General features: G+C 51.1%; 2 protein-coding genes and 1 long non-coding RNA gene across 5 annotated transcripts in view; 1 reads left to right on the top strand and 2 right to left on the bottom strand.

Annotated features, from left to right (window-relative positions):
* LOC115490683 (uncharacterized) overlaps positions 1–1,592 on the top strand; it is a 39,596-nt gene extending 38,004 nt beyond the window's left edge. The window contains exons 3-4 of the long non-coding RNA XR_012052069.1: positions 920–1,088; positions 1,407–1,592. This is a non-coding gene — a long non-coding RNA (uncharacterized lncRNA). The remainder of the gene's footprint in view (positions 1–919; positions 1,089–1,406) is intronic.
* Positions 1,181–6,913, bottom strand: HOXB7 (homeobox B7). 2 transcript variants are annotated; one of them, XM_072919047.1, is made up of 3 exons: positions 6,809–6,913; positions 5,764–6,053; positions 1,181–2,361 (listed from the first exon to the last, which is right to left on the bottom strand). In XM_072919047.1, exons 1-3 carry the CDS (start codon positions 6,850–6,852, stop codon positions 2,108–2,110), a joined length of 588 nt encoding a protein of 195 aa, XP_072775148.1. In that variant the 5' UTR covers positions 6,853–6,913; the 3' UTR covers positions 1,181–2,107. The 2 variants fall into 2 exon arrangements, with proteins under 2 accessions (XP_072775148.1, XP_004174234.4); XM_004174186.5 differs by lacking the exon at positions 6,809–6,913 and having other exon boundaries at positions 5,764–6,277.
* Positions 6,914–8,620: 1,707 nt separating this feature from the next.
* On the bottom strand, positions 8,621–12,174 carry HOXB8 (homeobox B8). Of its 2 annotated transcripts, none has more exons than XM_012571159.5 (2): positions 10,737–12,174; positions 8,621–9,975 (listed from the first exon to the last, which is right to left on the bottom strand). In XM_012571159.5, exons 1-2 carry the CDS (start codon positions 11,155–11,157, stop codon positions 9,668–9,670), a joined length of 729 nt encoding a protein of 242 aa, XP_012426613.1. In that variant the 5' UTR covers positions 11,158–12,174; the 3' UTR covers positions 8,621–9,667. The 2 variants fall into 2 exon arrangements, with proteins under 2 accessions (XP_012426613.1, XP_002187352.2); XM_002187316.6 differs by having other exon boundaries at positions 8,621–9,972.
* Positions 12,175–13,929: the final 1,755 nt, after the last annotated feature.

The raw sequence follows: 13,929 nt of genomic DNA, 5'->3' as shown, positions 1-13,929 counted from the left end.
TTATTCTGGTTTTTGTTTCACCCCTCCCCACACCCCAAGCTGGCGCTGCAGCCAGCGCTGCCGGGATCAAAAATGGGATTTTTTCTTTTCCCCCCTGGATTTTCCGCTCCAGCCGGGAATTTCGGCCGGGAAAAGCCGCGCCAGGCGAGCCTTTAATAACGGGATTAATTAGGGCCAGCAGCGAGTCTGGGGGCGCGCACATCCCTGGCGTGGCGCCGGAGTTTGGGGGGGAAAAAAATAAAAATAATTAAAAATAAAAAGCATCCCCGAGGGTGCGGCGGGGGCACGAAATCATCTGGGGGTGGTGGGAGGTGAAAAAGGCAGCAAAGGAAGGTTCTCCTCGAGCTCCCTGAATTTGGGCTTTATTTGGTTGAAATTTTTAAAAATTTTTTTTTTTTAATTTTTTACTTATTTTTTTCCAATTCCCTTCCCTCCGCCGAGTACAATTCCGCGGAGCCTTTATGCGCAGCGGAAATAAATAAATAAATAAACAAAAAAAAAGAGAAAAAAATTAAAAAGGCGGGGAGGGGAGAGCCCGGCCGAGGCGCAAGTGCTTAAATTTTAAATTTACTCGCCTTTTGTTTTGCCTTGTTGATTTTTTAATTTTTTTTTTCCCTTCTTCTTCCCCCGCGTTTAATTGCTTTAATTTATTTTATGCGCGCTTTGATGCTCGGCGTTATTTGGTGCTAATGAAAGAGTTCCAGTCCGCGGCGAAGGAATTGAAGGGCGGAGGGAGACCCTTAAAAAGAAAATAATAAATAAATAAAACGGCCAAAGGCGCGGGGAAATGGATCGGGTTGGTGCAAATTAGTTCGGAGAAGAAGAGAATTAAAGCGAGGAGAGCGGAAATTATTTGGGGCCATTCTGGGTTCTTTAAATTCCTTTTTTTATTTTTTTTCTCCGCTTTTGCCTTCCTCAGAAATAATCCCAGCGCCACCACAGAGGGAGAGAGCCCAGCCCGCGCCTCCAGAGCCCAGAAAAATCAATTATTCCTCAGGATATTCGCCAAATCTACTGAAAAAGCAGCGAGATCTCGAACGGATTGGCTGTCCCAAAGAAAAGGAGAGAGATTTGGGTGATAAATCGGGGTAAAAGGATATTTCAGCACGTTTATTTCCAAAGAACGTGTTGGTTTTTGTGTGTTTTTAACAAGCCAAAGAGGGAGGCACCCAACGCGCGGTAGATTTTTGGAGATCTCCTTTTTATTTCGAAGAATAATAATCACAGACGAAGGAAAATAATAATAATAATAATAATTATTATTAATAATAACAAAAAAAGCAACGCGCCGCCATTAAATAATTTGCTACTTTGATATACAACATTTGACGTTGCACAATATTAATTCCTCTGCTTTTTCTCTTTTTTTTTTTTTAATTTTTTTCCCCTTTTTTTCCCCCCCGTAGAGGCTCGAACAACGAAGGTAAAAATATCCACAGACAAAAGAGCGTCACAAGGAGAAAAGAACCACAGAGGTTACAGGGAGGAAGGAGGAATAATAATTCATATTATGTACAGGACTCTACGCGCTAAATGTAATTTGCATTCAGGCTTTCGGGTCACATTTTCTAAATTAAAGGTGCTAAACACGACCACGTTACTTCATATCCCACCCCCACCAAAAAAATAATTAAAAAATACACAGCGAAGTACAAATTCCAGCGATTTACAAATTACTGCTGCTAGAGGAAGGCTCACCTAGAAAAAAACGTGTCTATGCTGACACTAAAGCCACATTTAATAGGTAGATATTCTAATGTACAAAATAAAGAAAACATAACCCAAACCAAAAAAGAGGCTCGAAGATAGGTAGTATTTTTTCTCAGTATTTTTTTTTTCAGTATTTTTTTACTCAGTATTTTTTTCTCAGTATTTTTTTTTCTCAGTATTTTTTTTCTCAGCGTCATCAAACACACCGTATCCCTCCTAGGGGTTTAATGATCGATGCGTTTATCATTTATTTTTACATCCAGTCCTTTTTTTTTTTTTTTTTTTTTTTTTTTTGGGGTTTTCACGCGTGTTTTTGCGTTTCTCACCCTTTTTTTAATTTTAAAATTTTTTTTTCCTTCTCTCTCTCCCCGCATCCATCCACCTCTCCCCCCCTTTTTCACTCCTCCTCATCCTCCTCGGCGTCCGCCTTTTCCTGCCCGCCGGAGCCGGGGCAGGCGGTTTTATTCTCCTTTTTCCACTTCATGCGGCGGTTCTGGAACCAGATTTTGATCTGCCGCTCGGTCAGGCACAGCGCGTGGGCGATCTCGATGCGCCTCCGCCGCGTCAGGTACCGGTTGTAGTGGAACTCCTTCTCCAGCTCCAGCGTCTGGTACCTGGTGTAGGTCTGCCGGCCGCGTTTTCTGTCCGTCCCTGCCGAAAAAAAGCAAATTCGGGTCAAATCGGGGCGGTTTGGGGGCTGGTTTGGTGTTTGGTGTTTGGGTTTTTTTCTTGTTTATTTTGGTTTTTTCTTGTTGTTGCACAGCCCCAAAACTGCTCCTCTGCGGCGCCACCGAAGACAAAATCACCACCTGGGCCAATATTTCCTTTAATTTTGAGGTTTTTCCTGCTGCTCCAGCCTTTCCCGACCTCGCCCTGGCGTTCGCAGCCCCCAAAACACCCCAAACACCCTCAAATTTCATTTCCCTCCGTCTCGGGGCCAACAACGAAGTTGAGAAAGTTTCCTGCCCTCCCTGCCCCGGCCAGGCTCCGAGTTCCTGCCTCGATTTTTAGCCAGGCGCCAGAAATTTGGGGTGGTTTGGGGGGAAATTTGGGGTGAAATTTGGGGTGGTTTGGGGGGAAACAGCCGGGCAGAGGGACAGGGACAGGGACAGGGACAGGGGGGACATCTGCTGCCCCCACAAACCCAACTCCTGTCCTCTCCTGAAGCTGCCAGCGGGATGCCCCGGTCTGAAAAGTGTGAGGTGATTTTAATCATTCCCGGAGAAATTTTGGGCATTTTGGGCACTTCTGGGGCTCTCAGGGGGTTTCTCCCTCCCCACCCAGGCCGGTTTTTTTGGGGTGTGAAGATGGGAACAGCCTCAGCTCCCACCCCAGCAGCCCGCAGGGTTTGGAAAGGGCCCAGCTCCTGATTTTCCCCTCCGCCCGACATTTCCTGGATTCCTGGTCGGGAATGATTCTACAATCTGGTGTTTGTGATCGCGGGGTGTAAACTCTGTGCAGAGCTGGGGCGGATCGTGTCCTTCCCCAGAGCAGCAGCACCCGGCCTCTCCTTCCTCCCCGCATTCCACCTCTTCTCCCCTTTTTCCCCCCCAAACTCGACCCTTTTACTTCTTTTTCTATCCTTTTTTTACAATTGTTTTTATTTTTCTTTAAGAATAAAAGATCCAGTCATTAAAAGGAAAAAAAAAGGAGGGGAAAAAAACAAAAAAAAAGGCAAAATAGCCCGGCCTAAGCTGTAAAGTGAAAATGTGCAGGTCGTGGAATGCGGGTTGTAAAATCCGCTGAGGGGAGAGCCATAAAGCGCTGCTGAATGGGGATAACTCCATCCCTGCTCGCGGATGGAATTCCGCAATTCCGCAAGCGGGATCGCACCCTGGGCACCGGGACCGGCAAGGGGAGGGGGCTGCCAGGGGGGGACCCCCGTTTTTACGGCCAGATTGGAGTTTTTCTGGTTTTAAGCTCAGCTGATCCCAGAACATCCAGGTTTTTGGGGTTTTTTTGGAGGTTTGCTCTCTTTCCGAAACCTCTCCAGCGCTGATCCTCGCAGCGTCGCCGGCTGAAAGAGGAGTGGGCGGGGGGGCTCCTTAAATCTAAAGTCGGATAAAAGCGGAGATGAAGTGTTTACGACCAGAAATATTTGGTCTTTGATAAATCAACTGTAAAAGCGGATGAGTTATGGAGCAGGTAATGGAAAGGAGCGACCACCAAATAAGTGCGAGGGGAACTCCTGCCTGCCCAAACCGCTCTGCCTTGGCTGCTGCGCTCTTCTCCTCCTTCCCTCCGCTTCCCATCCCCACGAGTGACCACGGGCACCGTGACCATCCCCAGGAGTGACCACGGGCACCGTGACCATCCCCACGAGTGACCACAGACACAGTGACCATCCCCACGAGTGACCACGAGCACAGTGACCATCCCCAGGAGTAACCACGGGCACAGTGACCATCCCCAAGAGTGACCACGGGCACAGTGACCACGTCCAGGAGTGACCACAGACACAATGACCATCCCCAGGAGTGACCACGAGCACAGTGACCAGCCCCACGAGTCACCACGAGCACAGTGACCATCCCCACGAGTGACCACAGACACAGTGACCAGCCCCACAAGTGACCACGGGCACAGTGACCAGCCCCACGAGTGACCACGGACACAGTGACCATCCCCAGGAGTGACCATAGACACAATGACCATCTCTACGAGTGACCACAGACACAGTGACCATCTCCACGAGTGACCACAGGCACCGTGACCATCCCCACGAGTGACCACGGGCACCGTGACCAGCTCCACGAGTGACCACAGACACAGTGACCATCCCCACGAGTGACCACAGACACAGTGACCATCCCCATGAGTGACCACAGACACAACGACCATCTCCACGAGTGACCACGGGCACCGTGACCATCTCCAGGAGTAACCACAGACAAATGACCATCTCCACAAGTGACCACAGACACAGTGACCATCCCCACGAGTGACCACGGGCACAGTGATCAGCTCCACGAATGACCACGGACACAGTGACCATCCTCACGAGTGATCACGGGCACAGTGACCATCCCCAGGAGTGACCACGGGCACAGTGACCATCTCCATGAGTGATCACGGACACAGTGACCATCCCCAGGAGTGACCACGGGCACCGTGACCAGCCCCACGCGTGACCGCGGGCCCGGAACGGGAGCGCCCAGCCCGGCCCCGGAGCGCTCAGGGAAGCGCGGGGGGAGCGGGGCCGAGCCGGGACCCCTCCCGCGGGGGGACAGGGATATTTATTGGGATATTTATTAATCGCTAATTGACGTTAATGCCCCGAGGCGGAGCTGTGGGCAGCGCGGAGGATCGGGACATGTGCGGGGCCGGCGTGACCCGGAGCGGGGTCACCCCCGGAGCGCCCCCGGCTCCAGCAGGGCCGCCTGAGCACCCCAAAAGGGCTTTCCCCGAGGGTTTGGGGACAGAAGGCGCCCCGTTTTATCCGATTTCCATCCCTCCATCCCTCCCTGCCGCTGTCACCGCTCGGCCAGCGCGGATTTTCCGCGGAGCGGGGAACGATGCGCCGCTGCTCCGGGACACCGCGAGGGGCTCCCGGACGGAGCTTCGGCCGCCTCCAGAGAACACCCCCAGCCCTGAAAGCGCCTCCCATCGGGAGTTTCACCCCTGGTCCCTGTCTCCGTGGGCACAGCGGCGGCAGCGGGGGCCGCCCGCGACTGCTGCGGCTCCGTCTGTCCCCTCCGAGACAGACAGACACGGCCCCGATCGATATTCGGGGCTAAAAGCGCGGCTTTACGGCAAAGGGGGGGTGGGGGAGGGCAGGGGGGGGTGGGGGAGGACACGAGGGGGTGGGGGAGGACACGAGGGGGGTGGGGGAGGACACGAGGGGGGTGGGGGTGTGCGGCTCTCCCCCACCCACCCCTCCCTCCTCTCTTTCCAAGACGAAACGTCACGAAAGGAGTCGGGGACGACCCCCCAACCCCCCACCCCCGTTCCTCCTCCGCACGCCAGCAAACAATCCACACTCCCCCCACCCCCCAGCCCCCTCCCCTCCCCCTGCCCCCCTCCCCCAGCCCCAGCCCCGCTCTGGGCTCGTACCTGTGCTCCTCATCCAGGGGTAGATACGGAAGTTGCTGTCGCCCTGCAGATCCGCGTCCCTCGGGTCGCTCTTGCTGCAGTTCTGCTTGGAGGCGTCCGGCGGGCACATCACGGCCAGGTTCTGCTCGAAGGGGGCACAGTGCATGTTGAAGGAGCCCGCCTCCAGGCCGTAGCCCGAGGGGTACACGCTGTGGGGCTGGGGGTGCACGGAGCTGCCGCCGGAGTACAGCCCGGGCATGGAGGCGGCGAAGGGCGGCGTGGATCCGGCCCCATACCCCGCTCGCTGGCTGCTGGAGGCGAAAGCGCAAGAAGTTTGCTCGGGAAACACTCCGGACGGGAAAACCGAACCGGCGGCTTGATATTTAGAAAATAAAGCGTTCGCATAATACAATGAACTCATAATTTGGCCGGGTGATTTGTAGGTCGGGACGTTTTAGTGTCGGTTTTACGAGGTACCGTGATATATTACGGAATTAGAGTCCAGATTTACACCAAAAAAGAGCCTTTTTCCTCCCGGCCCCGGTGACGCGCGGGCACGTGGCTGCGGCGGCGCCAATCGCCGGCCGCCCCCTCCTCGGGGGCACGGGACTGTGCGCCTGGATTTATAAAATATGATAAATAATTGATGCCCTATAAAACCCCGCACGAGCTCTGCTGGAAGGGGTGAAATTGTGCCGGAGTCGATAAGCAACCTGTAATCAGTTTTCAGCTCGGAGCGAGGGAGAAAGGGGAGGAAAAAAAAATTAAAAAATAAAAAAAGGAACAACATGAAAAAGGGGAGTGGGTTACAAGCACGTTGCTGATAAACCAGCCAGGCTCTCTCGGTCTCTCTCTGCTGGAGGAACGGGAAGGGAGTTCTATTTATCCCTTTATTGATCCCGTCTAAATTTCCCTCCTTCGCACCATTTCCTCGGCTCCGAGCTACTTTTTCATCATAATTCCCTCCCCTCCCCCCTCGACCCTCGCCCCCTCCTCAACCCCATCTCCCCCCCCCAAAAAAAAAAAAAAAAAAGCAAAAAAAAAAGCGCAAATGTCTCATTGATACCTAATAGTTCCAGGCGTCTTTTTTTCCACCCCCCAAAATGCCATCCAGCTCTATATCTGATTTATTCCAGTGCCACAGGCTTCGAGCCGCGCACCGAGCTGGCATTTTGGCATTTGCTTTTCTCGGTGGGGAAAATAAAGAGCGCCGGGCTCGCTTGTTCCGCGTGTCAGCGCTTCTGCGGGGCTCGTTCCAGCCGAAGCCAGCCCTGAGCAGCTGGCTGGTTTGCTTTCTGCTGGACAAGCGCAGGAACAGTCCAAAACCGCGACCTGACTCTTCTTTTTCTTTACTTTTATGTTTTTTCTTTTTTTTTGTTTGAGGAGGCGGTTTGGGTGGGATGGGGAGGGGAAAGGGGGGATGTAGGAATAAATAAATAAAAAACCCCTCTGGGAGGCAGGAAAAGCAGACAATGGTGCGGGGTTTGTGGCGATTTCTCCTTCGCCAAGGTTACGAGCACCGGCTCAGCTGCGCTGCTGCTCCCGGGGCGATTTCCCGGCGGCGGGGCCGGGAGCGCCCCGAGCTGCCGCGGGAGGGCCGGGGGACACAAACAAAGGAAAAGCCACGAAAAAATCACTGAAAAACCACTGAAAAGCCGAAACGTTACCTGTAACAGCGGATTCCAGGCGGCAGCCCCAGCTGGGAGCTGCGAGGAAGAGGAGGAGGAGGAAGAGAAGGAGGAAGAGAACAGGAGGAAGAGAAGGAGGAAGGGGAGAAGGAGGAAGGGAGGAGGAGGAAGAGAAGGAGGAAGAGGACAAGGAGGAAAGGAGAAAGAGGAAGAGGAGAAAGAGGAAGAGGAGCAGGATGAAGAGGAGGAGGAGGAGGAAGAGGAGAAGGAGGAAGGGAGCAGAAGGAAGGGAACAGCAGGAAGTGGAGCAGGAGCAAGAGGAGCAGGAGGAAGAGGAGGAGGAGGAAGAGGAGCGGGAGGAAAGGAGAAAGAGGAAGAGGAGCGGGAGGAAGAGGAGCAGGGGGAAGAGGAGCGGGAGGAAAGGAGAAAGAGGAAGAAGAGAAAGAGGATGAGGAGCAGGGGGAAGTGGAGCAGGAGGAAGAGGAGCAGGAGGAAGAGGAGCAGGAGGAAGGGAGAAGGAGGAAGAGGAGAAGGAGGAAGAGGAGCAGAAGGAAGGGAACAGGAGGAAGAGGAGCGGGAGAAAGAGGAATGGGAGGAAGAGGAGTGGGAGGAAGAGTAGCAGGAGGAAGAGGAGCGGGAGGAAGAGTAGCAGAAGGAAGGAAACAGGAGGAAGGGAGAAGGAGGAAAGGAACAGGAGGAAGAGGAGCGGGAGGAAGAGGAGCGGGAGGAAGAGGAGTGGGAGGAAGAGGAGCAGGAGGAAGGAAACAGGAGAAAGAGGAGCAGAGGGAAGGGAGCAGGAGGAAGAGGAGTGGGAGGAAGAGGAGCGGGAGGAAGAGGAGCAGGAGGAAGGGAGAAGGAGGAACAGGAGAAAGAGGAAAGGAGAAGGAGTAAGAGGAGCAGAAGGAAGGGAACAGCAGGAAGTGGAGCAGGAGGAAGAGGAGAAGGAGGAAGAGGAGCGGGAGGAAGAGGAGCGGGAGGAAGGGAGCAGGAGGAAGAGGAGCGGGAGGAAGAGGAGCAGGAGGAAGAGGAGAAGGAGGAAGAGGAGCGGGAGGAAGAGGAGCGGGAGGCAGCGCGGTGCCCCGGGCCCTTCCCCTCCCCTCGGCCCCGGCCCTGCCCGGCAGCAGCTCCGAGCCCGGCCGAGGTTTTGCCTTTTTTTTTTTCGGCGGTGCACAAATTGACTTTTTAATTTCCTTTCTATCCCAGCGGTCCTGGAGGAAGCGGAGCAGGGCGAAAGGAATGATGTCACGGAATTCTCGCTTGTAAACTTTATTGTAACTTTTCTTCCGCCGCTTCCAGGTTTAGACAATAGAACAAAGTGGTGAAAGAACAACAAAATATAGCATTAGTTCCCCCAATAAAGTAATTCACGTATACAGTATACATTCTTTTTCACAGTTAACCTAAAGATCACTTTACAACTTGCTTCACTGTGCGCATGCTAACTAAAGGAGAGAAAAACGCCGGTTTTTTTTTTTTTTTTTCTTTTTTCCCTTTTTTTTTTTTTTTTTCTTATGGAAGAGACATTGAAAAATTGTGTTAAAAAAAAAAAAAAAAAGGAAAAAATAAAAAACCCTAACCAAGGCAAAGAAGAGGAGGGGAAAGTGAAGAGAGAGATAACTATAGCATAAATAGGCAGTTTCATGTTGTTGGGATGTTTGTCTCAATAGCTACCTCCAGTACATACAGATAAACCACAATAACAACAACGACGACAACAACAACAAAATAATAATAAAAAAAAAAGGATGGGAAATAACGAACTAAAAATCCAAATTAAAAAAAAAAAATAATTAAAAACTAAAAAAGTGCACAAATGTAATCTCACAGAACTCCTCTAGCGCTGAAAGCTATTTAACCACCCACCCCCCACGGCCCCGGAAAGAAGAGAGAGACAGAGAGAAAGACAGAGAGAGAGAAGAGAATTTCACAGTCATGTTTTACAGAAGCTATTGCGTTACACTACCGCTAGTTAATAACTGGCAAAAGGCAGCCGGGAGCTCCCGGAGCCTCCCGCGCTCTGCTCATTGTGTCAAAGGATAATCGGGAAAGTGGCGCTTACAGCTATATTGTTTTACAGCAATAAAAGGGATTTTTTTTGTGGTTTTTTTATCTTTTTTTTCCCTGCTTCCCCTTTTTCTCTTTTCTACGCTTTGTTTTCCTGGTTTGTTGTTTTTGTCGTGTGTCCCCCCCCTCCCCACCACCACCCCCACCCCTCCCTCACACCAACTCTCATTAACGCGGGGCTCGGGGGCTCCTCCACCCCAGCAGCGCTTGCCTTTCAGTCCTCAAAATTCCCTTTATTTCTTGTCCGCCTTCTGTGCTTCCCCTTCCTCGTCCACCTCCTGGGCTCTTTCCATTTTCTGTTTTTCCAGTTCTTCCTGCTCGCATTTGCTGCTGGGAAACTTGTCTTTGTTGTTCTCCTTTTTCCATTTCATCCTCCTGTTCTGGAACCAGATTTTGACCTGCCTCTCTGTCAATCCCAGGGCATGCGAGACCTCGATCCTCCGTTTGCGGGTCAGGTAGGGATTAAATAGAAATTCCTTCTCCAGTTCCAGCGTCTGGTAGCGGCTGTAGGTTTGCCTCCCCCTCCTGCGTCCGGCGGCTGCTGGGGGATGGCGAAGGTTGGGTGGGAGAGAAAGGGGGGAAGAGAAGGAGGTTGAGAGAAACATAAACCAGGCGCGGGGAGAGGCACAAACACAAAAAAAACCCACAAAAAAAAACCCGCAGGAAGGCAGGAGGGCGAGGGGAAGACGGTGCAGAGGGAAAAGGGCGATGGTGGCAGGGAAGGGAAGGAAAAGGGAGAGGAAAGGGAAAAGGGAGAGGGAAGGGGGGGTCGGTCACCCTCAGCCCACCCCGAGCAGCGCGGCCGGAGCTGCGCTTTGCACGTTGATTATCACCCCCAGCACAACAACAGCGCGGCCCGGGGAAAAAAAAACCAAAAAAACCACCAAAACATGAAAATAAATAAAAGGCTGCGGCCCGGAGAGAGGCGGCAGCGCGGCCGAGAGCCCCAGTCGAAGGGCAAACAAAAATGAAGGGGCTTTTTCAGGCTATAAAAGTGCCATAAACTTTAAGGACGCTTCCTTCCACAGAAAGCCCGGCTCGCTCAGCCCCCAGAAGAAAAGGTCTCCTTCAGGGTAATTAAACTATAAAGCAATTTACAAGTGCAAAAGTTTACCCCCATAAAGCACTTAAAATACAGTCACCGGGGGCGAGAAAAAGGCAGCGAGAGAAAAAGAAAGCCGGCAAAGGAGGGGGAGAGAAAGAAACGCTAAAAAAAAAAAGAAAATAAAGCAGAGGGGTGGCGGGTTTAAAGGGGGGTGAGGTGGGGGCTGCTTCGGGGGCTCCTCGCCGCTCTCGCCTCACCTTGCGGTCGCATCCAGGGGAAGAGCTGGGTGGGAGAAGGGCTCTGCTCGGAGCTCTCCGCCTCCTCGAGGCCGCCCCCGGCGAGCTTGCAGTCGGCGTAGGGCAGCAGCTCGGGCTCCTGGCCGCCGAAGAGGCTCTGCCGCTGCAGCGGCTCGTAGCCGTAGAAGTTGCCCGGTTCCCCGGCGTGGCACGCCACGGCGCACGGGTTCTGCTGGTACGGGGAGCTGGAGAGCGACGAGGCGCCGTGGTAGAACTCCTGGATTTGGGGCGGGTGCTGGAAGGTGCCCCCCGCGCTGGGGCCGTAGACCACGGTGGGTCTGCCCCCGAGATCCTGAGCGAACCCACAGTCATAGTAATTGGGGCGCAGGGAGTCGCCGGTTTTGTATTTGGAGAAGAGTGAGTTGACAAAATAGGAGCTCATTTTAATTTCAATAAGAGGTTGTTGGTTTTTTTTTTTTTTTTTCCCGTTGTTGGTTTTTTTTTTTTTAAGCGGCAGCAGGAGGAAAAAAAAAAATTAAAAAAAAATATTTAAAAAAAAAAAAAATCGCCCCCACGACAAACCAGACCGCGAGAATCTATTAGCAAAAAAAGAAAGCGCTAAGATGCTAAGCAACGACAGTTTGTGATTTCCAGGAATATAAAAGGAGGATATAATCAAAACTCTAAGCCTGCATGATATTGAATTCTTTCCTCCCCCCCCACCCCTAAAAAAAAAAAAAAAAAAAAAATCGCCACTTAAAGAGTTCTCGCTTTACATTTCCAAGAAGAGATGCCAGTTCATAAACAGTTTTCAGTGATTTACTTCAGCGCAAATGAGTTGTTTCATATTTTGCAGTGTCTTTTCATGATCATTTGCATCTATTACCAAAACCTCATCCTATTGGCTTCTCCTTACTCCACACGGACTCTGCACCGCATGATTGTGAAAGGAAGAGTGTGGGAGAATAAAGGAGGAAAAGCGAGCAGGGGGAGCGAGAGAGAGAGAGGGAGAGGGAGGGAGAGGGGAAGGGAGAAGGAGGTGGGGTGAATATACGGATTAAATATGTTTAACTACCTCCATTAATGAGATATCGGTCGCCTCACAACAAATCACGTACCTAGACCACCCAAAAGATTGATTTTTGGGGAGTGTTGGAAAATTAAAGAGGAGCGCTCGCAGTCGTTAATTTCAAAATTTTAACGAGGCAGTTTTAGCCTTTTTAAATGTCAGGGTCGCTTTGGAAAACTGTAAAAGAACACGATTTAATTGCTACCAGTTTTAAAAGGTCCTATAAATGTAATTGGTATTTTAATACAAGTTATCAAATCATACAGCTTCTTATCCTAAACATATTTTAAAACAAACGAGGTAGTCATATTTAACATTTTAATGATCAATTTCCTTATTATTGATAAAGGTTTAACTATCGCATGAAGGGAATTGCGTTTGTAATAGCCCCAAAAAAGGCTGTAAACTGTTTAACAAACTATAAAACGCCATAAAGCCGGGGATGTTGTTGTTGTTTATGCCGCACTCCATAAAAGCCGTTCGGCTTTTACGAGTCCGCTCCTCCGCCGCCGCCACCCGGAGCTTTGCAGCGGAGCCTTCCGCGGCCGCGGCCAGACGCGGAGGTGGCAAAATTGAATTAAAATCAGAGAGTTTTTCAGCTGCAACATCGACTTTTCGCCCTCGCTGCCTCCTCCTCCTCCTCCTCCTCCTCCGCCAGGAGATGCGCTCGGGGATGACCCAAAACTCCGAATATTGAGGCTCTGCTCACCTCCAGAGCAGAAAACCCCGACCCCACCTCGCCCCCAGAACTTCCAGATCTTAATTTCATTATTTTTTATTTCTTATTTTCCCCTTCTTCCTCCCAGGGAAAGCGCGGGGGGGATGGGGAGAGAGGAGGGAGAAGCTTTTCTCTCTCTTTTATTGGCATCGGGGAGCAGCGGAGCCAAAGTTGCCCCTCGGATGCCATCGCTGCAATTTTCCACCGCCGGAACACACAGGGGGTAGATTTGGAAATTCATTTCTCGCACTCAGCAAATATTACCCAGACGTTTCTCAGTTAATAACGACTCCGAACCCCCCCGGCCCGAGCGCTGCCCCGGCCCCTCCAGAGCCCCCCCAGCAATTCCAGATGGATTTTCCAGCTTTTTCTGCCTCCTCTCCTCTCTTTTCCACTTCAATTTTGGATTTTTTTCCCCGCTTTGCCCCGCCTGGGTTTCTGCTGCTTCCCCATCGCCTCCGCCCGAGCGGGGCTGGAGGCGAGAAAAGTGAATTTTAGGAGGTGCCCTCCTCCAGCTGAGGGACAAATTCAACCTCCACCGCACGAAAAAAGAGGAAAAAGTTGAAATATTTCATTTTTTCTACCTTGGTTAAAAAAAAATTTTAAAAATTAAAAACCCTCCTTAAAATGATCAGGGGGGAAAGGCAGGGAGCGAAGGAAGGCAGAAAGGAAGAGAGAGCGAGAAAGAAAACAAAGATAGCAACGGAATAAAACTTTAAACCCATCCTTAGAGAAATAATTGAAGTAAATACGCTTCCTTTATTTTGTGGAGGGATAATTCCAGCCGAGCCTAAGAGCCTTTTCGGGTAATTATTGCTGCTGGAGTACTTGCAGCGGTATAATTAAGGCTCTTTTCGCCCCTCTAAAAAGACGAGTTAACATTTTCTTTTTTCTCCCCACTTTTATTGCCGATTGAGCAGATTTGGGTTTCATCTCGCCACATAAAAAGCCCCGAAAATGGTGCAGAGAAGTAAACAGAGCCCCGCAGCCCGGCCTGGGGATGCTGGAATAGTCAAAGCGGGGAGAAAAAAAAAAATTCAAAGGGAATCGAGGAAAGCGATTTCCCGGCAGAAGTTTCCTCTGCTGAACTTTGGGAAGGGGGAAAAGAGCGCAGGAATTGGCGGAGGCCGGGAAGTTGCGGTTGGGAATGAGGATTTGGATTAAAAAAGAAATAATAATAATAATAATAATAATTGGAAGGCGGGGATGCGGCGGGAGCTCCGCCGTGCCCCAGAAATCCGAGGCTGATCCTAAATCACCGCCCGCGCTGCGCTCGGGATGCCGATGAAAGGAAAATGTTTCCATTGCAGGGAAAACCGAGCGAGTGCGCGGGGTGGGTGTCGGAGCGAGATAATTTATAAATACCCAGCGGAGGAAAGATTTATTAGGAATTCATAAGGAAAAGGAGGAGGGAAAAAAATTTAAAA

This window comes from Taeniopygia guttata, chromosome 27, assembly GCF_048771995.1.
Source record: "Taeniopygia guttata chromosome 27, bTaeGut7.mat, whole genome shotgun sequence".
NCBI lineage: Eukaryota > Metazoa > Chordata > Aves > Passeriformes > Estrildidae > Taeniopygia > Taeniopygia guttata.
Note: the sequence above shows the minus strand (reverse complement) of the source record. Positions and strands in the feature narration are given on the sequence as shown.